The sequence below is a fragment of the Podarcis raffonei genome, chromosome 14 (assembly GCF_027172205.1).
Source record: "Podarcis raffonei isolate rPodRaf1 chromosome 14, rPodRaf1.pri, whole genome shotgun sequence".
Lineage (NCBI taxonomy): Eukaryota > Metazoa > Chordata > Lepidosauria > Squamata > Lacertidae > Podarcis > Podarcis raffonei.
In genome coordinates, this window is record NC_070615.1 from 19,837,495 (window position 1) to 19,864,291 (window position 26,797).

At 44.8% G+C, this 26,797-nt stretch overlaps 1 protein-coding gene across 1 annotated transcript in view; it reads right to left on the reverse strand.

Annotated features, from left to right (window-relative positions):
* The window catches only part of AGBL1 (AGBL carboxypeptidase 1), a 414,373-nt gene extending 387,966 nt beyond the window's left edge, over nucleotides 1-26,407 (reverse strand). Inside the window, exon 1 of the mRNA XM_053364617.1 lies at nucleotides 26,147-26,407. Within this exon, the coding sequence (XP_053220592.1) occupies nucleotides 26,147-26,197 (51 nt within the window). The 5' untranslated portion in view covers nucleotides 26,198-26,407. The remainder of the gene's footprint in view (nucleotides 1-26,146) is intronic.
* Nucleotides 26,408-26,797: the final 390 nt, after the last annotated feature.

Genomic DNA, 26,797 nt, shown 5'->3' on the forward strand with positions numbered 1-26,797 from the left:
ATTGTTGTAAATGCTATGGTGCATGCCAAAAAGGAATACACAAAGCGCTCGCTCTCCCCCTCTCCCCCCCCCCGCTTTATGAACCCTTTGGGTAAAATGGAATATGGAGAGAAGTTCCACAGAGAAGAGACAAATGATGGGTCTTCAACAGTGGGACAGACTCGCATGAGAGGTGGTTGACTCTCCTTCCTTGGAGGCTTTTAAGCATGGGTTGGATGGCCATTTGCCATGCATGATCTAGTTGAGTTTCCTGCATTGCAGGGGGTTGGACTAGATGACCCTCGAGGTCCCTTCTAACTCTACAATTCTATGAGTCATAAGCCGCATGCCGCCTGGTTGCTATCATTAAAGCATGTGATCACTCTTCACTGTCTTGGAGCATTTGCTGCTATCCACATTTAAGAGCTGCTGGGACGGAAAGAGAAATCAAGAGTACAAAAACAGCCGAGTGCCTTCTGGCACCTGTAAACCAAACAAGTTTATCATAGTAAATATCTTCATAAACACAGGAACACAGGAAAGTGCTTTATACTGGCTCAGATCATTTGATCCACCTAAATATTTTTTTTAAAAAAAGGTAAAGGGATCCACCTGGCTCAGCATTGTTTATGCCAGCATTTCCCAAACTTGAGTCTCCAGCTGTTTTTGGACTACAACTCCCATCATCCCTAGCTAGCAGGACCAGTGTCAGGGATGATGGGAACTGTGGTCCAAAAACAGTTGGAGACTCAAGTTTGGGAAACCCTGGTCTATGCTGACTGGAAGCAGCTGTCCAGGGTTACAGACCAGAAGCCTTTCCCAACCCGACTTGGAGAGGTCATGCAAAGCAGATGTTCTACCACTGAGCAATGTCCCTTCCCCAACCACAACAGGGGGTGAGGAACCTCAAGCCTGAGGGCCAAATGCAGTCATCTAGGCTTCTGTGTCTTGCCGGTAGCATTCTTACCAGGCTACATCCTCTCGCTAGCCTGTTCTGCACCTTCTTCATGTAATCGTGGGCAACTTGTCCATTCATAAATAAGCAGAAATTGCAGCTTTGCGTAACACCCAAAGACTTCTGAAATGAAGCTGACTGCCATAGTTGATGCTTAATGCTAGATGAAGCACTCAGACACATTTTTCCCCTTCAGATCCTGTAGGGGGCTAGTTTAAAATGTGTTGTTTTTGTTTCCACTGGGTAACATGTTTGAATCTCAGATCAACTGCTCAGCAAGTTGTCAAAAAAACCCCACCTTATGTCATCACCGCTTGTGTTAATGGCTTAGGCAACAGGCAATCCAATCAGCTAAAATAAACAACTCAGTGCAATAGGAGCATAAATCAACACAGTCTTTATTGCTGAAATCTAACCATGAAATCCATCCACCTGGTGAAGGAAATGATACAGTACCCGCCCCCTCAGGTTTGCAAAGTGACTGGTCAACTTGATCAGGGATGCGCACCATAGGTCCAAGGCTCAAATGCAGACCTCTCTACTGTCCCTTGAGGCTCCTCACAAGCCACACATATTATTAGGTGCCCTGCTCTGCTGTTCAGCAACATAAGACACAGCCCAACCCAAGTGTAAGACAAGGCAAGCTCTAGGGTAGACAAAGCTCTGGAACCATACTAGCAAGAAACAAGCCGAAACTGAGCCCTTATATAGTAGATGCAACCTGATTGTTAGCACCACCTGTGCTGCATGTTGCTGCTTGACTTAAAGTGGCTAACTCTTCTCCAGTAATCTCCTACTGCGATGGATTTAGGGGAGCGGAGCTTCAGGATCTCCTGGATCTTCAAGAGTAGAGTCTTCTTAATCAGAAGAAGGCAGTGCTACATCATCAGACTGGGGGTGTTCATCTGATAGCAGAGCTTCTGGGGCTGGCCTTGCTCAGCCTTCCCCACAAGTCCTTGCCGCCATTACTTAGAAAAAAGGAATCTGACTCCTGGTCCCTGACACCAGGGAGTATATTTATATAAGGGGATGCAAATAAAAACTTGTGTGTGTGTGTGTCTTAGTTTTATGGCAGTTCTGTGGGTGGATTTACATGTTACAAGGTAATACGGTCAGAAACCCTGTGTGAATGTCATAATATTAGGGCAGTGGGACATTTCTGGGAGAGAATCATTAAGCAGAAGGGGATGCTTAACTCTTCCTCCATGTACTGATTCTCCCTTACAAAGACCCTCAGCACATCCTGGCTATGACACTGAAGGTAAACCTGAATGGAAGGAATTTGCGGGACGGTAGAGACTGGCTAGGGGGAATCCAATAGGTGTGTAAGTGGTTGTGTATGGGACAGATTTAAGAACCTCCCATTCTTAAATACCCTGTTATTTTTGCAAAAGTGTTTCTGAGAACATGAGTACTCTCACCTTGAGACACCCAGAAAGTGTGTGCTGCTGATCAAACCCAACTTATGGGGAAGGAAAGAAGCAAAACACGTAAGAAATTTAGCTCAGGAAAGGAATGCATGACTTCATCTTCCAGACAAGGGGTGGAATATCTGGGGTTGGCAAATCCCAAAATACATGGCTACAAGGCTTCAGGCAGCACTTGAAGTTGCTCCTTCCTTCACCTCTTTCTACATAATTCCCTTTGTCGGAGTTGCTGTTCTGACACTGCTGGCTCCATTGAGTGTTTGTGCTAAATTCAAACACACGAAGCAGATCAAAGCCATGCAGAAGTCAAGGTAGCTCTGTTTGTGCCTGATTTAAAGTCACAGAAGAGAAAAGGAAATCTTAGGCAGGGCTGGGTATTCAGCACCAAGGACAGCCAACTCTTGCCACTAAATAAAGTAGGGATGGGGGAGAAATTCAGGTTGGATCCCGCTTTAATGTGAACCTACCTAAATTCACACTCCCTGAAACAATACACAAACTGAAGCACAGCTATCCTGAGAAATCTGCAATTCAAAAACTGGTGCCTTGTTGAAGTCAACACGTTGGTATTTGTGGCTCAGTGGTAGGAATGTGGTTCAATTTGCATTTCCATACAAACCTACCTAATTCACAGTTCTGGAAATGTTACACAAACCAAGATACAGCTACCTTTCAAAATTCACACTTCCCTGAATTTTCCAATGTAAAAAAAAATGTGTACAGAGAAAGTATACACATTAGAGGTCTGCAAAAAATGGTTAAAATAAGGTACAAAAAGGCATTACACTGAAACAAAGTGTGTACAAAAACATGTGTTTTAGGAGAAATGTCCACTATAATGGTGATGAATTTTAGGAGAACATTTCAAGAAGAAAAAAATGCAAGCTGATGCAGAGCAGAAATGAACTCAAGAGGGGAAAATAAAAAAACTGTGGAGAAACTGAAAGTTCACCCATCTTTAACACAAGGTATCGTAATTGTTGGGGCTGGGCTATTGGCAGCAGTCTGGAGTTGAGCTAGGAGCCCAAGGCTTGGAACTGTGGGATCATCCAGTAGTCAGAACCAAATGGAAACCAAAGAGTACAGAGTAAATCATGGGGCAGGGTCAAGAAGCAAGTCACAAGTTAGGACTGAAGAGCACATCAGGATGGAAGGACAAATGAAGAGGCAGCAGTTGTCAGAGGCATGTCTGGGAGAAGGTCAATGCTGAGGTTGGGGATGATGGGCTTGACCCTCCTTCCCCTTCAGTATACATCTGGGGAACACTCCTGTGTCAGTTCCAAGGCATTAAATTTATCCAGACTTCATTAATCACACAAAACTCATTCCACATGTTTCCAAGTGTGATCACATCTTGGAGTAAAGGGAATGTAAAGAAACGGATGACCAAGAAGAGAAATAGAACCAAATCCACCTATTTTATTCAGTGGGATATTTATCAATAAATATTTTATTTGATGTGAAGGAGGAGAAGAAAATTGTTTTATCTTCCCCAGGGTCATATCAAACAAGCAATTTAAAAATAAAATGCTCTTCCAAGACTGAAGTTGGGCGATGGGTGGGAGAAAACCCTGGGTTTTTTTGTATTCTCTTTGTATATTAATAATGGGTTATAATCATTCAAGTGACTTTTGATTTTTTTAACATTGCAACAAAATCATTGCTAACATCAGCACCACAAAATGGTTTGCCACATATTAAATACCTAGCTGTATGTTAGCCAAACATGAAATGTCCTTTGATGCATGAGAAATATTTCCCCATAGTTCTATGAATCAACTCTTTTTCCCCCTAACACTATTAGAGAGCAATCCTAACCAGCACCAAAGGATAGGGTGGAAGTTGTCTTCCCCCAGGGGAAAGGAGTTCCACCAGAAGGACAGAAGCACTGTGCAACAGGCCCTTGGCATATGCAGGCAAAGCTCCAATCCAGTGTTCCCACTGAAGTGCCCACAGAGGGAGAAACTCTCCACTGCCAGGAGGCTAAGTGCATAGTTGTACCTTCCTCACCATCCATCTCTGCTTTAAAGCAAAATTTGGTTCATCGGCACATGTTTGGGAACAGCTGTGAAAACTCCACCAGCTTCATTTCTCCTGGACCCATCTCTAATGCATTTCTCAATAACATCCAGTGCTCAAAACAAAGTTTAGCTGGATCTTTCTCCAGCTTTTTAAACTACCCCTTCCAATTTTAGTTCCCAGATCGTTGAGGGCTGTAGTTTTTTCCTGACGTTTGCAATGCCATGAGTTTTTATAGTATTCAGAGTGAATATGTACACATTTCATTCAAAGTCCCACTGCATCCTAGAATTTGCAGAATCAGTGCAAACTAAGACCTTTCCAGTCAAGGAATGTCAATTTATTCAGCTGACCCACTGAGCCCTGACCTGGCACCAGCTATGAACCTCTCAGAGGACAAACCTGACAGACTTAAGACTTTGAGGAGCAGGCAGGTCCCCTTGAATCCAAAGCTAAGGATCTTGGGGCTCTCTTGGTTGATACCGTGAAGAACCTCTGAAACTCTAAGAGGAGGAGGTGGAGAAGCCCGCACTCCAGTTTCCAACAGCCTTGGTGCCAAAAGCTTTGAGTCCAGCCTGAGGAACAATGGTACAGTATGCATCTATGAACCCAGAGTTATCTGTCTACACAAACCTCTACTTCGCCTTTTCATCTGCAGGTGTGTCAGTGCTGGACCATAGTCTTGCCTCAGTAATGGACTGAATGAGAGTCAATAAACTGAAACTCAATCCAGATAAGAGTATGGCACTGTTAGTGGGTTGTTCCCTAGACCGGATGAATGGGAGGCTGCCTGCCCTTGAAGGGGCTACAGTCCCTCTGAAGGAGCAGATACGCTGCTTGGGGGTATTCCTGGAGCCATTGCTGTTGCTTAAGACTCAGGGAGCTTAGTGGCGCAGAGTGCCTTCCATCAGCTTAATTCTGCCATCTATGTGCTCTGGTAACCGCTAGGTCAGATTAATGTGACCTGTTACTATGAAGATGGTTCAGAAACTTCAGCTAGTTCAGAATCAGTGACATAGCATGGGCGGGCTGGGGGGGCCATGGCGCTTTTCTTGAGGGGGTGCAAACAGAGACAGCTTCCTCACACAAAGACCCAACACTGCCAATTGCAGCTCCATCCATGGGTCAAACCTAAGCCGAGGGCAGAGAGAGGAGAGTGGGCGGGAACACTGCCACCCGCTAAGGCAGCTTTCTCACACCCAGCCGCAACTCCACTTCCAGGTCAAGCTTGACCCAGGGAAAGAGAGAGGTTCTTTATCACGAGTGTCTACTTCTTAAGGGTTTAGTCTTGTTTTAAATGTAGTTGTTGTTTTGTGTGTTTAACTGTTTTTAAACATCTTGTGTATAAATTGCCTTGAGACAGTGCTTTAGGAGGTGATTAATAAATTAATTAAGGGATGCGGGTGGCACTGTGGTCTAAACCACAGAGCCCAGGGCTTGCCGATCAGAAGTTCGGCAGTTCGAATCCCCACGATGGGGTGAGTTCCCACTGCTCGGTCCCTGCTCCTCCCAACCTAGCAGTTCAAAGTGCAAGTAGATAAATAGGTACCACTCCGGCGGGAAGGTAAATGGCATTTCCGTGCACTGCTCTGGTTCGCCAGAAGTGGTTTAGTCATGCTGGCCACATGACCCGAAAGCTGTTGTCCGCAACTGGACCTAACATTCAGGGGTCCCTTTACCTTTTAATAAATTAATTGCATTAATATCATTATTATTAATTGTCTGGGCTTTTCTGCATGGATCGGGCAGAACCTTCTAAATGGCTTGGCATGTGCAAATGGAGAATAGCCTAGGCTCCGCTGTCCTTTTGCCAAACCAAAGTGGCCCTCAACCCAGCATTTCTATTTTGGCCTCAGCAAAAGTAGGCCAAATAAATGCAATGGAGCCTATTTAAAGGTGATGAAAGGGGGCTCTTGAGGCTCAATACAGACATATTAAGTAACAACTTTAATCCTCCAAGAAAAGTGCCCACAGCTGAAGAGGATCGTGTATCCTTCAAACTGTACATTGTGCATCTATGGAGGTTTTTCCAGAACAGGACATGCAGTTGACAAGTTCTCATTCTCTGGTCCTCAAAATTGCTATACGAAAAGTGGCTTCGCACATTACCAAATGTTGATGCAGGACAGAGTCCCTGTTTGCATCTCCTCGTGCACATAGAGGGATGCACAGCATGTATACAAGGTTGAGTAGACACCATACCCTTGTGCTGTAATTTTTACACAGGTGTCTGACCTCCACATATAATGACCAAGGTGTGGGGTTTGCATTCTTTTCCAACATGGGCACAACTTTCGCAAACCATCACAAATGCCTCCAGCTCCTCAAAATTAGAAGTTTGCAGGAGTGTGCAACAAAAGAAGAGGGGACTGCCACATTACATGTGTGGCCGGTTGCCATGCCCATGCTTCATTGGTAATGTTTAAAATGCCCCCATGCCCCCCCCCCGGAGATAAACTTGAAACTGAGCCAAAGCATCTGCAATTGAGACTATTGCATAGTAGTCTTTCGCTGTTTACTCCTGATTTCAGGTATCCTCCTCTGTTATTTTTCTCCTCTGGGCTTTTCTGCACTATACATTTAAAGCAGTATTATACTGCTCTAAACAGGCATGGCTTTGTTTGTTAAGGGTACTGAGAGTAACTGGGAGACCCCTATTCCCTTCACAAAACTACAGTTTCCAGTTTAGTTTAACAATCAATCCATCTCCCCAGTAGTGGGGTGGGAGAACTGGGGGGAGGGGAATCACATCTGACAACCAATGTGCCCCTTTGGTTCCAGATAGCACATGGGTAGACAAGTCTTAAACACAAATTTTAATCATCCTCTAGCAGCTATGGGGGCTCACTTACAGAAGTAATGTATTTAGAAGTAATGTATTCTGTATTCTCTGGAAGTATATACTCGATTCTGACCAAACTAAGCCTCCTAGAGCGAAATATACACCAGGAGGCTTAGTTTGGTCAGAATCGAGTCTACACTTCCAGAGTTAATGCTAAATACATTACTTCTGGTAAATGAGCTGCTAGAGGGCTGTGAAAATTTGGGTCCCAGGCTTTTTAGACTCATCTACCCATATACCTTCTGAAACCAAAGGAGAGCATTCATCTCTCCTACCCCACAACAGGGTACTCTGAGAATTGTAGCTATGTGAGCAGAAGAGAGGTCTCCTACTAATAACTCCTAGCACCCTTAACAAGCGACAGTTCCCATGTTCTTTGGGGGAAGTCATGACTATTTAAAGCAGTAAGATACTCCTTCAAAGGGGCCTCTGTCAATTTTTAGATTGCAACCACCTCGAGGGCAGAGATCTGGCCTCTTGTACTCAGTAAAGTGCCATGCCACCTGGTGGCATTTTGTGAAAAATAATTTATGCATTTTCTACATCATATGCTACATCTCCTTGGTTGCTAATCCATAACTGATACAGTGCATAGCTATCTCATATCATCTCCTCATTTGAATTTCTGCTGATGTGGCATTAGATCTAGCAATTTAATAAAAGATAGGAAAGTGTTGGATTAAATGACTCTTTGCTCCGATCTCTCTTTAGAAACTGAAAAGCATTTTGAAGTGCAAAATATCCTGAGGTAGCCAAGGGCATGATTGGAAGTTTCTGAGGGCCAGATGGGAGCCATAGGCTACCATAAGCAGATTCCTAGTGTCCAGACATGGGGCAATTCCACCCTTCAAGACTGGAATTAGGAAGGAACTTGCAACTGAAAGTAATCTCACTGCAACACTCTTTGGTCCATGACGGATAACTGCAAAAACTAGACTCCGTAGCATCAAATCTTGTGAGTCCCTTTTTGTAAACTTAATTGCTTTTCTCCTTTGTTCTCACTCTGGGGTGTGAAGGTTTTTAAAAGATGATTTTTTAAAAACAAAACAGTGCCTCTATGCAAGCTCCCCAGACACCCCTTGAATTGCTTTATGCTGTTTCCCTCCCTTCCGTTACTAATGCATTTTTAATCACACAATTATTTTATTATGCGGTACTTGTCATAAAACACACTATTGTCTAACCTTAAAAGGAGTCTCATCAAATTAGACTATTGAGAGAATCAAAGAAATCTGAAAGAAAATCAAAACACCTGATACTTTGCAAGCAGCGTTTTCAACTTTTTTCCCCTCCCATTAATGTTTCTCATGTTCTTTCAAAAACAAGAAACCCAATTTTCTCTCGGGGGTAACCTTTTATTTCATAATAGGCTTGCTTATAATATACTTCACTTTAACATTTGTTCTCATCATTCGTTTCTTTTTAGTTAATGCATTTTTGTATCTTTATGTGAATTCTCATTTGTTGAGGGCTGCTGTTTTTCTCCCAGCTGAAACTCTTTCATATGCTGTTAACCAGGTTCTTCAAAATGTGATTTGGGGGACTTTTTAATGACAACAATCTATGTGCAGGTCAGTCCGAAGCAAAATCTTTATTAGGGTGGCTTTGAGCCAACAATTTTAAAGCTATGACTCCCTTAAACCCTGCATGCAAATCATTTAAACTGTGTTCCACTTGAGAATCAAATCTGGGCTGACTTCGAAGGAGAAAGGAAAGCTCCTAGGTGGGAGCTGGGAGAGTCCACCATTTTCTGTGTGAGACAAGGGTTAAGGGCTACCTTTGAGAGACAACTCTGGGTTTTCTTTTCTCTTTTTCCCCTCTGTTTTTGTTTTTAGATTAGTTTCTTTTGTCTTAATGTATTATGAAAAAGCTTTCATAAAGTTATGAGGAGGATGAAATCAGGGCACTGGGAGATTTCAGAAGGGGTTACGAAAAGGCTACAAGATGCCCCTCACACTTTTCTTCCATTACAAACCATCTGTTTTTGAAAAAACAAATGCCAAACCATGGTGGCTGGTGCCCATTGAGCTCTTATGTGCTCTGTCTTGCTTGGGAAGCAATGCCCTCTTTGCATACCAGGTCGTACACCAGGTCCCATGAGATCTCATGGAACTGTCCAAGTTCCCGCAAGATCTTCTGGGGCATTCCAGGTATTCTGAGGCCGACATGCAGAGAGGGCTTTGCTTTCCAAGCAAAGCAGAGAGCTTAAAAGTTTTCCTTGCACAAAAGGAGCTTTTAAGCTCTCTGCCTTGCTTGCATTTAACCTGCAGGACTTCAGCCAGTGGCCTTCAACTGCATCAGCTCCGCTGCAACAGAGCAGGTCCATCAGGCCTCTTTTCTCTCAGCTGTCATCTGGAGGCAGCCATTTTACCAGGGATTGGAAACTGAGTGTTTGTTGTATCAGCTTTGCTGGATGCCTCGCTCCATCACTTCCTGCCTCTGAACTATGCCAGCTGGTCTATACAGGAACAACTATCTAGAAATTGATGTGAGTTTTGAGTTTTATTTTCCTCTTCCCTCCTTGTCCCCCTTTTTCCTTGTGTGTTGTTCATTTTACTGACTGGTTGATAAGAATGTAAGCCTGCAGGTACTTGCAGGTGTCTTGTTTTGATTTAATATAAGCCGCTCTGGAAGCCTTTTCTGGCTGAACAGCAGGGTACAAATGCTCTAAATAAAGTGGCACAAGTCAATTACACATACCAGTAAGTTGCGATAGTACCTAATGTTATTGCAGTTTTAGACCGTGGGTTTGCGGGGGGGGGACACACGCTCCTGGGAGCCAAAGTGTTTTGGGCCCCCTCAGTATCTTTTGGGAGGGGGCTGGGCGCCCACAATCTTGAGGAGCTGGAGGAGGCTGAGCACTGAGCCAAGTGCAAAGCCAAGCATGGCTCCAGTGGCCAGCTTCTTCCCCTCCTCCAGCTGTTGCAGAGGTGAAAGAGGGTGGAAGCATCCTCTTGCGTCCTGACAGTGGCGGCTCCAGGAGGAGGTGGAGGAGGAGCTGCCAGCCATTGAAGCAGCACAGCCGCCGAATTTGGTTCTAACCCCCAATGTCTTGACATCATGCACACGACGTCTGCCCACCCATCGCCCTCACAAGCTGGCACCTCTGCTTGGAAGACTGACATCACTGCTGCCAGAACTTCAAAAGTCAGTCCAGCCAGTCAGAAGCACTTTGGGGGTGGGGCATGGAGTGTTAATTTCTGTGTGTTACCACTGTGCAGTGCTTTTGGAGTCACAGGACTCTGTTTACATTCCAGAGACATTCCAGGCTATTGGAAGTCTCACGGAAGACAGGAGACGGATGTGATGTTACTGGTTTCCTGTTCCTTTGTTTTCCAGTTGTTCTCTGCTTTCACAGAGAGAGGATGTATTTTTCTTTGCTGTCTGCGTAGTTAGTAATAAAGCATAGCCATGTAGCCATAAATCTCATCACTTCCGCGTGCTTTGATTCTCTGCTGAATGGGATGTGCCTGGAGCCTTATCAGTGGCTCAGGTCGTCAATCAAGTCGGAGGGCAATTCCGGAGGATGATGAGCTTTATCAGCTTGGTCGAACGCAGATTCCGACATGGAGCAGGGCTTGTGAAGAGTATGACCAAGGGCCACATAGGGAGGCCAGGAGGGCTGCTCCCCCCCCATCTGATCTTCCCCACCACTGCTTCAGCAACAAGAAGTTGTATTCCAAAACTTCTGGAAGGTACCAAATTGGATGATGCTGCTGTTGCCTCTCTGCTCATTTTCTAAAGTGCTACAGACCAGAAATGCCTCCTTTGTAGATCTCAATACCAACAGGGAATTGGGGGGGGGAGGTTGAAAATATGATGAGAGCTTTTATGATGAGGCCATGAATTTTTCTTCGGGATAACAAGAGAGAGGGCACTGCAATTTAAGATACCTCTCTCTTTTTCTCAATACGCTCCTTTTCCTGCTTATGCGTAAAATTAGAGAGCCTTACCCAGCTAAGTGGTGCTCCAGACACAATTCTGATAAGATGAGGGATATATCTGACTTCAGCCATCCCCTCTGAAACATCCTTCTTTCTTTCTTTTTTACCCAGGCAAAGAGTCACCGCGGCGGATGTGAAGTGGAAGCACATTTAGGAAATAGAGTAGGAGCGAAGGGCGAGCGGAGCTTGTGCTGTACGAGATTGGACCTGGCTGCATGCATCTCTTATTAACTCACTTGAACTTTGCCTCTCCCCTCTTAACTCTCCTGCTGCTTACCCATGTGGAATGCAGAGTGAACTACAATATCTAATTTATTTCTCTGTCTCCTGTAGGGCCAGTCTATAGCATCACCAGACTAACGTCGCTCTTGAAGCTTGTGCGCGCATGTGTGGATGCAGGTGTCTGGGGGAGATGGGAGATGGGATTTTTTTCAGGGAGAACTTGACATAACTCGGCTCTTGCACCTCTCAAGTGGGTACCATTGCCATTCCAAGAAAAAAAAGGAGAAAAAAGGAGGCATATATGGTGAGTTCCAGCACCTCTTTTTCTAGAAAAATATTACTAGAGGGGATGATTCAAGCTTTAATGCTCTCACTGAAAATTCCAGAGTGTTCTGGAGAGAGGCAAATTTCCACAATGGAAACCCCCCTCTGCAAGTCTCTAATAGGCTCATTTCCTCTTCCTTGCAACTGTTGCTATAGCCCATTCCCTCCCATCCACATCTGGGCCCGAGGTACCACTGTAGTATTATATCTCAAAGCAGAGGTTGCCAACGTCGTGCTCATCCTGACCATTGGCCCTGGTATATGCATTCTTGTACAGTGGTACCTCGGGTTAAGTACTTAATTCGTTCCGGAGGTCCGTTCTTAACCTGAAACTGTTCTTAACCTGAAGCACCACTTTAGCTAATGGGGCCTCCTGCTGCCGCTGCGCTGCCGGAGCCCGATTTCTGTTCTCATCCTGAAGCAAAGTTCTTAACCTGAAGCACTATTTCTGGGTTAGCAGAATGTGTAACCTGGAGCGTATGTAACCTGAAGCGTATGTAACCCGGGGTACCACTGTATACATTACTTGGAAGGACAACTGCATTGCAAAATCCAATGAAATTTCAAAAGACAGCACTGTTTTGGCCCACATATTGTTTTGGAAAGTTTGAATGGGATATGGTTTCCTTTAAATGTGAACAGAATCTAATCTAAAACCCCACCCCGCACCCCTAGCAGTCACACATACGGCATACACCCCACCTGCAATCTGGAATGCCCAGGAAAATCTTTTCTACTGGAATCAACCCTTTGATTGCATAAACTGGTCCTGATGTTCATGTACACATATACATAATTGGCCCATTTGTTTCCAGAACGGCAATTTATTCCTGGAAGGATGAAGCACACAGAAAAGCAGCTCAGCTTCCAATGACTTCAGCCATTCAGCATTTTAATCGCAGGAGAAGGTCAACTGTACCAACCTTCCCTTCCCTGCTGGTGTCCTTCTGTCCATCTGTGCTGCAGACAGGTGGGTAGCTCAGATGCCAACGCAGAAGTATCTGTTCTTCCCACTATTTCCCAACTGCCACCACTCATGCTTCCAGGTAGATCAGTGCAAAGCAGAACAATTGCAACTTCATCTTTCACAAGAGGCCATGGCTACCTGATGCTTCCAGTTGCAAAGGCTGTCTAAGGTGGCATTAAATATTCCTTCTTTTCAGCTTTGACTCTGAATTCACTCATTTTAGCAGGGCTGAAGTATTTCCAAACAGTCGCTTATATTATATAAATATGCACTTTTTTCCAATCATGTTTGGCATGTTCCTGCTTCTCTGCCCTTTCACTCCATGGCCACTATTTTTTCTTTTTCTTTTTCTTTCTCTGCAATTAGTTACAGGGATAATCCCAGCCAATCAGCAATTGTGTCATGGATGGAATGATGTCACAATGCCAGAGTTTTTTTCTGGGGGGACGCAGGGGGAAGCATACCCCTAAACATTTTGTGAATCTAAGTTTGGCCTCATTGAGGGGCAGTATTTCAATATGAATAGGAAAATGAGAGTACCTAAACATTTTTTGGGGGGGGGACACTGCACAATGCTATATAGAATTGCAAAACAAAAACCCCAGACAGCATCTAAAATAAAACATCAGACACAAAACAAACAAAAGAAAACCCTGACAGCATCCAAAAACAAAGAAAACATCTCAAGATCGGGGGGGGGGGCTATTTTCAGAACAGCCCAACATGTTTCGGCCAAGTGAAATTGAAAAAATGGCCTACAGAGATTTCTGCAAAATATATCTTCCATACAGTTACAAATCAATGTGTAAAGGACATTGAATAACTTTTATTGCACAGGTCCTTAGACCACAACAGCACAAAGCAAAATAATAAAAGGGAAACCAGGAAACAGAATTTGCATAAATGCACATAAAAATCACTACTCGATGTTTGAGATTTGTAATTAGTAAAATTAGCAATCAGGATAAAATAAAAACATATTGATGTTAAAGCATAACAAATATTTATAAAATAACACACATTACTGATTTATTACAAACCATGATGAACAATGCAAAAGTAAACAAGGAAGACAGCCTGATATAATGAATGATAATAAACTATCAATAAGGGAGTGGCTATTTTTGTGATAATGAAGGATACTGAACATGTGCAGCAGCAATATAGCTAGCAGATCTCTGCAAGATGTTTTTCAATTTAACCACATAAGGCCTTTCAACAATTACCGCTCACCCCTTCTGAGAGGTGGGCAGGGTTTGCGACCCAGCACGGGGTTTCCCAGGACCAGGGTGCCACCCACCTTGGCTACAGGGTGGCAGTCACCCTGCCCCCATCCCAGCAGACCAATGGGCTGGGGGCGAGGGCCTGAAAAGGGGCCCCCACCCACTCCCAGCATCTTGAAACAGTGCCACATAGTGAATCAGATCTGGCAATGCTTACTGGTGGGGGAAAAAACCTGTAGGAATTGAAAGTCTTGGCATTCATCAAAGCGAAGTGACGAGCTTCAGGTAGGGAAATGGGGTAGATGAAGGCAGGAAATGGAAATAGTTAAACTATGCAATTCGGTCCCACGGGAGGCAGAGATGGCCACCAACTTAGATGGCTTTGAAAGAGTAGGAAAGAGTCCTTGGCCTATAAGGCTACTAGCAATATTAGCTATGCCCTGCGTCCACAGAGGAGGCAACAGTGCTTCCAAATGCCAGTTGCTGGAAACCATGAAGTGGGGAGTGCACTTGTGTTCAGATCCTGCTAGCTGGATAGGACTAGCTGGGCCCATTGTCCTGATTTAGGCAGCTGTTCTTATGCTCTTGTGGGAGGCACCATTTGTGTTCCACTTGAGGTCACACAATGATCTTGGGCCAGCACCGCAACTGAGAGCAAAGGCCATGCTTCCTGTATTAGTCACATGGGGACTGCCACTCAATCCGGGATCATACAGTAGGTGGGATGATGTCACAATCCTATTGGGCTGTGTGATGTCATCTTAGAGCAAACTCAATAGAAGGGGAGCACAAGGGAGGTTAAAATAAATGAGCAAACGTGTGTGTTCCAAAAGTATCTGAAAGGGAGCTATTTTACAACAGTGTCAGAAAGGTCTTTTGAAAACCCACCGTATGAATCTATTTCAGCCCCGCTAAGTATCATTGCATGCCAACTTCCAAGCTAAAAAACTGCTGCATGTCAGCTATCAAATACAGACAATATTTGGAAATCAAATACCATGAGATGTCTAATACATGCATCAGCTACTGGCAAGTATTTAGGTAGTGAGGTCCGTGTCCCCTGAAAAGGGGGTGGGGTTAAAAATTATAAGAGATAAATAAAATATTTGGCATCAAAATTCACAGAGCATAATTTTCCAAGAGCAACTGCGTGACCCAACTATGCCTGGAAGCACACAGACTCCCCATTCCCTTCTCTAGCAAATACACCCTTCTCTGGCATGCAGGATGGTGCTTTTGGTCCCATTAGCCCATTCCACAGCCCACCAGAAAGCCTCACTGTGGACAGGTACACATAGCCTCTCCATGAGACAAGCTCTTCCGATGAGGGAAGCAGAGAATTCTTTTGTCTCCTAGCTGAACATGATGAGAATGCAGCCTGGGGGCATGGAACCTGGCAAGCACCCTGGCCCTCAGACGCGGCTTTTAGCAAGGCCAAGCTCAAATTAGTTTGCTTGCACCCAAGTGGGAAACTGCTTATCTGGTTTCTATCCCACCCTTCATCCTGTAGGAGAAAATGTATGTGCAGGGAGAGAGGGGAGATGGTGGGGAAGGACCATAACTCATGGGCTTTGCATGCAGAAGGTCTCAGGCTTAATCCCCAGGTAGTCCTGAGAGAATATGCAACTTGCATGCAACTCTGTCTCCCCTTTCTTGGTGATGCCTAAGTGGCCACCTTAATTGTCTGGCTGCTTTTTGGGTTGAGCTTTGTTCTTTGTTACAGAGAACATAAATACCTTATTGGTCTACATATGGGCCACACTTTCCTCCCAGAACTGGCTTGTATAAAACCCAAGTGCGGCCTGTCATCATGCTGCTATAGGTAGAGCTGCAATTTAAGCTAAGACCTTGGGAACCCCACAGAACTTCAGTAAACTTCAGTAGTTTTTGTAAAAGGATATTTTACGCCCTTCGACAGGTGGTGCTGGTTGCCTAGTGAATTGTTCACTCTGAGACAAGGCAAGAGGTAGCATGTATTTTTTTAGACTGTAGAAAACACTGGATGGTGCCAGAGATTTACATTATTTTTCCCCCTTTCAAAGAGATCTTGCTTTAGGGGTGGCTTCTATTTGGACCAATGTAGTATATTCCACTGCCACCAAGCACTCTGTGCTATCTACTGGGTTGAGAGAGCCCTTGCCTCTCTAGACCAATACGTTCAGCTGTGATTGAGCTGGGAGCCCAGGCCTCTTTGACTCCTTTCAGAATCCCTGCTTTGATGTGGAGCCCTTTGAAGTCTTCTGGGTTGCCAAATTCCACACGAGAAGCTTGAAGATTAAAGTCACTGTGTTTAGCTTGTTACGAAGCAGTGATGAATTGTCATTTGGCTTTCTGGCAGTGGCACCCACTGAATTCATGGGAAGCCGATTCATGTTGCTGCTCCTTTAAGGAGCACAGGTGAACAACAGAATCAAGTGGTAAAGCTTTTCCAGGACTATCATTTTTCAGTGGCCATCAGGGTGGAGGAAGCACCACACTGCATGTTTGACTGACGTATAAACACCTCCTCTCTGTACCTTCCAATATTTTAATATATGAATAGGGTATGTCTGTGACCTGGATTCAAGAACAAAGATATTTACCAACTCTAAAGAATGATCCGTATAGTTAAAGCTATGGTTTTCCCAGTAGTGATGTATGGAAGTGAGAGCTGGACCATAAAGAAGGCTGATCGCCAAAGAATTGATGCTTTTGAATTATGGTGCTGGAGGAGACTCTTGAGAGTCCCATGGACTGCAAGAAGATCAAACCTCTCCATTCTGAAGGAAATCAGCCCTGAGTGCTCACTGGAAGGACAGATCCTGAAGCTGAAGCTCCAATACTTTGACCACCTCATGAGAAGAGAAGACTCCCTGGAAAAGACCCTGATGTTGGGAAAGATTGAGGGCACAAGGAGAAGGGGACGACAGAGGACGAGATGGTTGGACAGCGTTCTCGAAGCTACCAGCATGAGTTTGACCAAACTGCAGGAGGCAGTGGAAGACAGGAGTGCCCGGCGTGCTCTGGTCCATGGGGTCACGAAGAGCTGGACACGACTAAACGACTAAACAACAAAGAATGGTCACATTGGCCAGGTAATGCAATCAGTGACCAGTATCAGCAGGGCCATATTTAGATGACGAGAGGCCCTAGGCTACTCCACTTGTGAGGCCCCTCCCCATCCCCCACCATCACAACTAGAAGAAAATGGAAGAGTGTTATAAACAAAATTGAGTGAATGCAAGGATGGTGACGGGTATTTAAAATTCTACAATTCACAATTTCTCCTCTAAAGGACATAAGATATTATTGTTAAATACCATGGTGATTTTAAAATGCATAAAATGAACACTGAAAAACTTTTGTGGCCTGGGCAGGCCTGGAACTAGTTCCCATGTCTTGTTCTTCTCTAAAGAACCAAGTTCAGCCTTCATGGCATTTAACCATGGCTCAGCATCCTCTGAAGTTAAACTATGGACCTCTTGGAAGCTTGAAGGTTCCCAAACATTCTCTGAGTTATTAACAACAGCTGTATCTGCTATGACTGTTTTAGCAAACTCTTCAGCATACCTTTTGGGTGGTTTACCCTTTGTGGCCCTTTCAGATCTGTGTACTACACACAAGTCTTCCATGCTAGGCTTCTCCTCTTTAGGAAAATGCTGGGCAGGCCGCAGGCCTCTTATATACCTGCTGGGATTAACAAGGCATCTGACCCTCACCTGAATCTCATAGCTCTCCTGTAGCTGCCTCTGATTAGTTATCATTTAACTCTTGGGGGAAATAATTAGCATCACACGTCATGTGCATGGAAGTTGCTAAACCAATTAACCAACTAGAAGAATTACTGTTAATAGCACCAGTTTTCCTATAACTTGATATTGCTGGTAGTTTTGATGAACTGCAAAAGCATTTTTAGTTTGCTTTCTGTTGCCACCCTGGAACTTTTCTTTATTAGCGCCACTTTATTTTGTACGATTCCTTGCAAATGAAGGAAAACAACTTTTCTGCTTGTATACGTTGATAATATAATTTTGGTTACTGAGGACAAACAAGATTGTACAAAAACAAGATTGGGTGCAGGCCTGGCCAGGACATAGGCATCCTGATTTTGACAAAGGTGGCCTGTGTGCATACTTGCTTGATTAACAGCTGTTGGGAATTTCAAGGTCCCTACTCTCCCTTCTCATGGTCTTTGTATGGGACCTGGAGACTTCAATAGAGAGCATTCCATGTCAAGAAGGAGGGCAAGTGGGCACTCTATCAAATGACAGGGCAGGAGCTACACGGAGCAGGGCCTTTTCACTGGTGCCCATTGTATGCCTCGCTCTTCCCAGACCTGCTCTCTTTTGGCCTGTATTTTGGAGCTTTATAATTTAGGAAGACTTTGGAAGAACTGGTTGACAAGTCTTATCAGTTGCTGATGTATGAGCGGATTTTATTTGTTGCTATTCTGTGCTTCTGATGCACCAGGGTTTACACCAGCATAATAAAGTTGGCCAGGATGCCAGAAGGGATACCATTTATGAGCTTTCTCCATTATCTGCACAGCAAGGGGTGTTCAGTCAACAGTGCAAAGGCTGAGCTGAAGCGCTCCCTGCTGGTTACCTGCTTTTAGCCGCTGTTTGATAGTACCCGATAGGTTAGCTGTCAGATTCTAGAGCTCCCTGTTGGTGGCTCTTAGGTAATTCACAAAATACAGAGTCCATTCATAAAACAGTGTTCATTCATAAAGCAGTAACATAAATTTCCATTGCTACATATTGGGTGTATATTTCAGCTGTTGAACGTACAAGTTTATGGCCATGCTGTAGTGTAGTGCTTATGTGACTGTGAATAAAAGGTGGCTGGGCTCATTTTCTCGGGGTTTGGGGGGGAAGAGGTGACAAAACTGATTTCCAATAAGTGCCCCCCCCCCGATTTCCATAACAAGTCCTTGAGTCTGTACTCTGAATGGTGACACCAGGGACCTAGAAGGTGCAGGGCTTGTCAGTCCAACCCCTGCACAGTCTCATCAGGGCTGACCTTAAGGCAATTGGAGCAATTGGGCCAAATTGGGCCCTGCTGGCCACTCCTAAGGGGGCCCCTGCACCAGGGCAATCTAGATGGATTTTATTTATATCTATAAGATTTTGCAGACTTCGGCTGTGAACTGGGGCCTTACAAAAAAAATTCTAGTTGCGCCCCACTGCTTCAAATTGGGCCCCACTGGCTAGCCCTGAGTCTCATAGTTGCTGGGCCTGAGTTGCCCTGCCCTTGCATGAAGTCTTGGGTTTGCAATTTTGGAAGAGGGGAGACTGCGGCACTGGGGAGAGGGCAGGCTGGTGAGGCCCCCTAGATTTAGAGGCCTTAGGCTTCATCCTACTTAGCCTATACATAAATCCGGCACTGAGTATCAGCTATCTTGTCAGACAGGAGACAAGCCACACTCTCAAATTTCTGTTGTATACCGCCTCTTTCTGTAGCACATGTATGATGCTTTTGGGGGTGGTCTTTGGCTATGGGGCTGGGCAATTTCAAAATCTTTAAAGGTTCTTGCCCACCTTTGCTCTGGATCCTCATCTCCTTGCAAGGTGTGGGGGGGGGACTCTGTTGCAACAAAAAATAAAGATCTTTCTTGCTTTCAATTGATCCTGCCTCCACTCAATTTTCTCTGACTGATAACGAACTTAGCGGGAACAATGAACCCCTTGGGCTGTAAAAGCCAACCTAAACTTTTTCTACAACGATACCACTTTAAACAATCATGGCTTTCCTCAAAGAATCACAGGAACTGTTGTTAAAAGGTGCTGAGAGCTGTTTGGAAACCCCTGTTCCCCTCCCAGAGGTACAATCTACAGAGTGGTTTATCCAACTAAGTCCTCTTCCCAGGAAATTCTGTGAATTGTAGTTCTGTGAGAATAATAAAAGTATTCAAACAATTCTCAGCATCCTTAACTACAGTTATAAGTATTCCTTTTGGGTACACCTGACTCTCTAAAGTGATGTGGTACTGCTATAGATGTATAGACCAGATGGAGCCATATAAACATGTGTGAATTAAAAAAACAAAACAGTAAAAATAAAATAAATTAAGCTCCCTGAGGCAACAGCCCAATGGACACTAAACTCCATGCTGCACCAGAAAACTCCCCTTCAGTTCCCAGAATTGTTTTCCTTTTGGAAAACCTGCAAACAAGGTGTGAAGTTAAATAATCCTCTCATATTGTTGCTCCCCAGTGACTGGCATTCAGAGGCCTGCTGCTGCTGTTCCTGACATCATGACTCATAAAAAGGTAAAGGTAAAGGGACCCCTGACCATTAGGTCCAGTCGTGACCGACTCTGGGCTTGCGGCGCTCATCTCACTTTACTGGCCAAGGGAGCTGGCATACAACTTCCGGGTCATGTGGCCAGCATGACTAAGGCGCTTCTGGCGAACCAGAGCAGCGCACGGAAATGCCCTTTACCTTCCCGCCAGAGCGGTCCTATTTATTGCACTTTGCCGTGTTTTCGAACTGCTAGGTTGGCAGGAGCTGGGACTGAGCAACAAGAGCTCACCCCATCGCGGGGATTCAAACCGCCGACCTTCTGATCGGCAAGTCCTAGTCTCTGTGGTTTAACCCACAGCACCACCCAGGTCCCACATCATGACTCATAGCCATTCTCAAAAAGAGGTCCCACTATGCTCAATGGGGCTTATGCCCAGGTAGAGACAGGGTGGAAATGTGGTTCACATCTCAATGCAAGACTACCTAACCTGCAGTTCCCATAACAATACAGAAACAGAAAAGCAGCTATCCTTCAGGATTCACACTTCTCCAAATTATTTGATGCAGATTGCAGGGGGGGTGTATAAAAATGTATATATGGGTCAGTGAGTGAAGATGCATATATTTGTGAAAATGACAAAACAAAAATACATTATATCTGCTTTCAGAAATGTGCATTTTAGGAGAAACGTACACTAGGATACTCACAAATTTTCATGAGGACCTTTAAAACTTTTTTTTTGCAAAAATGCTGTAGAAATATAGCAAACAGAATTTAAGATTGGAAAGACGGAGGGGGGACAGAATTGACATTTGCCCATCCCTACTCCCAGGTAAGTATGTGTAGGATTGCAGCCTCAGTCAACACCAAACATCATTGCATGGTGTATCAAGTCAGAGGATTTCCCCCTTGACCTCAGCATAAAGCAATATCTCAGTCTGTCATCTGCAAAGCAAGTGCTGGGAAAGAGGAGGAGGGCAATTCATGATGTCTAAGGGAGGCTCTTGTGTCTGTTCCCTGCTAGGCTCCTGTCTTGTGCAGAGAGGAATCCACACATCCTCCATCAACACATGATTTTCACCTCTTTCATTTTGAATTGTAGCCTGCTGTCAAGCTGGCTGTCCAGGACACTGGGATGCAGGTCACGCAGGTACCTGCCAGCCGTCCCAGAGAGTGCCAGCTCTAAATGAGCACAATCCAAAACCCAGAGGTTGTGGCCTCAGCAAACATGTGTGCCATTCTGAGTGCTGGAACTAAATCCAGGATGCCTCATATAGTGTCGGCATCCACTGCCAATGAATAACAAGGGCATCCCGTCATCCTGAGCTTTGGAAAGATATTGGAGGCTCATCAGATGTTATATCTGTTTTAACACATTGGGGTTTTATTTTTTCCCTTTTGACGTGCTGTGGAATTACAAGGTTTTTTTAAAAAAAAACCCCAAAAATCTAGCCTCAATGTTTCTTGTATTTTATTTAAAACTTAGTGGGCTGAATTCAAAGTTCTGTGTCCACAAACACAGGGACTCTTGCACTAGCAGGAGCATTCGTTTTCATGTAGCATAGCAGAAAGGCCCCTCTGAGTAAAAGGGTGTAAATGACTAGTTTAGGGTCACACGCTTTTGAATACTCCCTGATTTTGAACTCTGGGAAACAAAACTTTTTTAAACAAAACCAAAACCAAAACCAAAAAACTAAGTTGAACTATTTCCCTTGAACTGTTTGTTTTCCACATGCAAGGAGTATTGGGGATGAAGGACACTCAAGCATGCAATGAATAAAAGCCCACACAGCAAGAAGCAGTATATTCTAGGTTAAGGTGGCACTGCTTTATTTCTCTGATTCGATCAACTGAGTGGTGGGTCTGAATGCTGAACTTCAGAGGATGCATGAAAGTAAGGGCTCATTTCAGGACAGATGGAAAAACTAGACTGAATGAGGCCCATTCAGTTCAATTTGCACTTATCTGGAATAAACACAGAGAGGACAGAATGGGCATGAATGGGACTCCTCCTGTGTCCATTCAGACCATGGTGGGGGTCACATACCTATCTCAGGTAGTGGCCGAGAAGATATTACCATCATTTATTTTCCTTGCTCCATGAACATCCTAGTGCAGACTTACTCTCGGACATTTTGTGGGGGAATTGTAGCTGCCCCCCCCCAGAGAGAGAGAGAGAGAGAGAGAGAGAGAGAGAATGGAATATTTTTCTCCTACCCACCACCCAACATCACAAATGGTCTGCACTGGGATGTTTGGGGGGGCAATTGGAAAGGGGGTACAGAATGCCATCCAAAAGCAGCTGCTGATGTTCTCTACACTACCTCCACAGGGGAGGACCCAAAATTATTATTTAAAAATAGCAATGTGATCGTGAGTACCAACATGAAAAATTAGCCAAGACAGAAAGCATGAAAAAGAATGGAATTTCGGTGAAGGAAACATGGGATGAACAGATTTTTAGAAATAATAATAATAATAATAATAATAATAATAATAATAATAATCCTTTTTGCACACTCTTACATGAATACAAGGTGTGAGTCTTCAATTTGATCTGCATTTTGCAGGGGAAAACGAATTCTGCAAATCGACGGAGCTCATGAATTTTACACAAGGAACAATCTGAAGACAAACGTCTGCCACACCAAGACATCTGTAGTCTATGTAGTTCTACTTTGAAGCCACTAAGTCTTTTTTTACTTGTCATATGCACTTCCACAACACATGGCACAACACACCACCATTTAATTGCTTCTGCCTGTCTTTGAATAGAGACATTTTTTTAATTGCACCAAGGAATGAAATTTTCCGTGAAAAAGTTCCAGAAATTAAATGGCTTTGCATCCCGACTCCAATTTTCTTTCTAATTATGTAGCAGGTTTTAATTAATGGGGGAAAGCCAGTGAAGTAGCAAGCGTAGTTTTTCATTTTCTTTATCACATTTTCATTCTGACCTTTTTCTGTTTGGCTCAGGGCAGTGGGCAAGGTTTGCCCACTCCTGTTCCACTATCAAAACAGCCCTGTTAGATAGGACATCCCTGTAAAGGAATGACTGGCACAAAATTATCAAATATCCAACAGGCTGAGTGAGAATTTGAACTAAGGCCTCCCTGCTCCTAGTATAAAACTAACTACAGTGGTAAGGTAAAGGTAAAGGGACCCCTGACCATTAGGCCCAGTCGTGACCGACTCTGGGGTTGCGGCGCTCATCTCGCTTTATTGGCCAAGGGAGCCGGCGTTTGTCCGCAGACAGCTTCTGGGTCATGTGGCCAGCATGACTAAGCTGCTTCTGAAGGACCAGAGCAACACACGGAAACACCGTTTACCTTCCCGCCGGAGTGGTACCTATTTATCTACTTGCACTTTGCCGTGCTTTCAAACTGCTAGGTGGGCAGGAGCAGGGACTGAGCAACGGGAGCTCACCCCATCGCGGGGATTCGAACCGCCGACCTTCTGATCGGCAAGTCCTAGGCTCTGTGGTTTAACCCACAGCGCCATCCGCGTCCCTTAACTACAGTGGTACCTCGGGTTAAGTACTTAATTCGTTCCGGAGGTCCGTACTTAACCTGAAACTGTTCTTAACCTGAAGCACCACTTTAGCTCCTGCTGCTGCTGCGCCGCCGGAGCACGATTTCTGTTCTCATCCTGAAGCAAAGTTCTTAACCTGAAGCACTATTTCTGGGTTAGCGGAGTCTGTAACCTGAAGCGTATGTAACCTGAAGCGTATGTAACCCGAGGTACCACTGTACTAGTTAGTTGTACCCAGAGAAGACCCACTGAAATTAATGAACCTAAGGGAGTAATGTTCATTAACTACCCATTAACAACAACAACCAACAGTGAGTCAGGGGCATTTTCACTCCTCCATTTGTTTTTTCTCTAATAATAATACTAATAATAATAATAATAATAATAATAATAATAATAATAATAATAAATGTTATTATTACCCATCTGGCTGCATTTCCCCATCCCCACTCAGCCATGAACCTCATTGGGTGACCTTGAGCCAGTCACTGCCTCTGCCTAATTTACCTCACAGGATTGTTGTGGGGATTAAATGAAGCAGGATGAGAACCATTGTATAGATGAGACCCATTGTATGCCACATTAAGTTGTGGAGAAAAAGGTGGGCTGATATTAACAACACATTTTAAAAACATCCTTATAACCTCTTCCCTGCCTCCACACACACACAAAAAAACCACCCACAAAAAACGGACAAAATCAGAACTTTGATTTAGTAGGGAAATTTTGGGACCTGTTAAATAGGGACAGAGGAGTGTATACAGCTATCTACCAAGAGCGGGGAAACATTGTTCTCAGCTTGATGCCCACATTCCTTCATGGACTGCCTTCTAGGGGCCACATGCCAATGGTTTGTAGGGCCACAAGCAAAAGTTGGTGGGGCAATTCGTGTGATTCCTCCATTTGTACAGAAGGCTAGCTCCCAAACTCAGAGGCTTCTGTACAAACATTTAGACAAGCAAGAGGCATAATCCCAGTCCAATGATACATTCCAGCTAAGCACCTCGTAAAGGTGCGGAGCGGGATCGGTGGTGGCCCCAGAGATGAGCTGTGGCCTGGGAAGGGTCCAGAGGGCCTGGTAGAAATTCCTGGGGTGTGCCTTTGGCCCCTGGGACCTGAGATTCCCAACCTTAGAGACAGAGAGAGAGAGAGAGAGAGAGAGAGAGAGAGAGAGAGAGAGACCCACTAGGGACCCTGCCATTTCCACCACCCTTCTATTTACTGCCTTCATAAAGGTAAAGGGTAAAGGGACCCCTGACCATTAGGTCCAGTCATGACCGACTCTGGGGTTGCGGCGCTCATCTCGCTTTACTGGCCGAGGGAGCCGGCGTACAACTTCCGGGTCATGTGGCCAGCATGACTAAGCCACTTCTGGCGAACCAGAGCAGCGCATGGAAACGCTGTTTACCTTCCCACCGGAGCGGTACCTATTTATCTACTTGCACTTTGACGTGCTTTCGAACTGCTAGGTTGTCAGGAGCAGGGACCAATCAACGGGAGCTCACCCCGTCGCAGGGATTCGAACCGCCGACCTTCTGATCGGCAAGTTCTAGGCTCTGTGGTTTAACCCACAGCGCCACCCGCATCCCTACTGCCTTCATGCTGCTGCCTTAATGACAGACATGCTACAGCTCCATTAGTGCAAACTAGGATGCTCCTCTCCCTCCATAGCAGCTGCTGGAAGGTGTCACATCCAAGATGTCAAAGATGCTAGCATAACCAGCATGAGCCTTAATTCCCAAACTGCAAAAATCCACTTTCTGTTTGCAGGTTGGAAGGTTCAACCTCTCTTTGGGCTTTCACCAACATAGGAGAGATTGTTTTTGAGAAAATTCTGTTGAAAGGTTCTTACATATACAGAAATCATTCTTAGGCTTCAGGTGTCTGGAGTAAATAGCAACAATAGCATCCATTCTATGCAGCTACAAACTCAAGCCTGATTTCTAGCACTTGCTTTTTAAAACAAAACAAAACAAAAAAAGGAATGCTAGACCTGAATACATAAACTGAGGGTAAAAATCATTTGTTTTTCTGTTCTGAAACCCAAAACAAATCCCAAACTTGCAGCAGACTTAGAACAGCTAGGACTGCTGCAAGAAAAGATTTCGGTGCAAACAATCTATTGCCTAATATTTACACAGCATCTGAATGTACAAAAAGCACTCTGTGTACATTGCAAAGTTGGTCAGTACTGTATTATTCTTTCTGTGTTGCAGACAGAGGGCTGAGAAACAGGCACTTGCCTAAGCTGGCCACCTGATAAGTTCATGGCATGGGTGAGACTTCCTGGTTCAGTGCTCACAGTCTCATTCCATGCGCCCAATCTGATTTTGGACAGCGGGGAGGTGTTAAATATCAAAGCAGGTACATCCATTCAATTCTTATGGCTGACCTTGAGACAGGAGGGAGGCAGGCAGGAGGGAGGGGAGAGAGTAAGACAGAACCAACAGGGGTCTCCCCATTCCAGTTACTTTGAAGTCCTCTTACCTGAAGCGTAGAGAGAAGAACTTGCAAGCCACTAACTTCTTGCTCAGCCATGCTGCTCTATGCTCACTCTCTAAGTACTAGCGGTGCATGCAATTCCAACAATTGCTTTGCTAACAGTCCTCGGCCTGATTCAGAGAGAGCAGCTAAACTCCAGAGCAGGAGAAAGTAAAAAAACCAGAGCAATGCAACTCTAGACCTCCACGCAAGAGATAAATGTACACACAGGCACTCACACTCTCCCTTCACATACACACAGCCCGCCCCCTGGTCTCCTGTCCCTGTAGTGGTCTCCCACTGTGACGGAGAGATTAATTCCTATATAAAGAATCTGAGGGATTAAGCAAAGTGCTCTGCGAAAGGTCCGGGTGTTGGGTGCACAGCCGGAGGCGTGCAGGGTGGGTGGTGATGGCAGCAGGAGGAAAAGGCAAAGAGAGGAGAACCTCAGATCCTCTGGGCAAAGCCTGCGAAGAAGGAGGGGAGGGCGATCGAGGCTGCCTGCCTGTCAGACATTCTCAGCTGACCTGCTGATCAGTTCCAGAGAGCCCTCAGAGGCCAGTCTGCTCCGACTGCTTCTGTCCTAGTGAAATTGGAGACACATGGAGATTGACAGGGCCCTAGACATTGGCAAGCAGAGGAGTCCTGCAGGCTTAG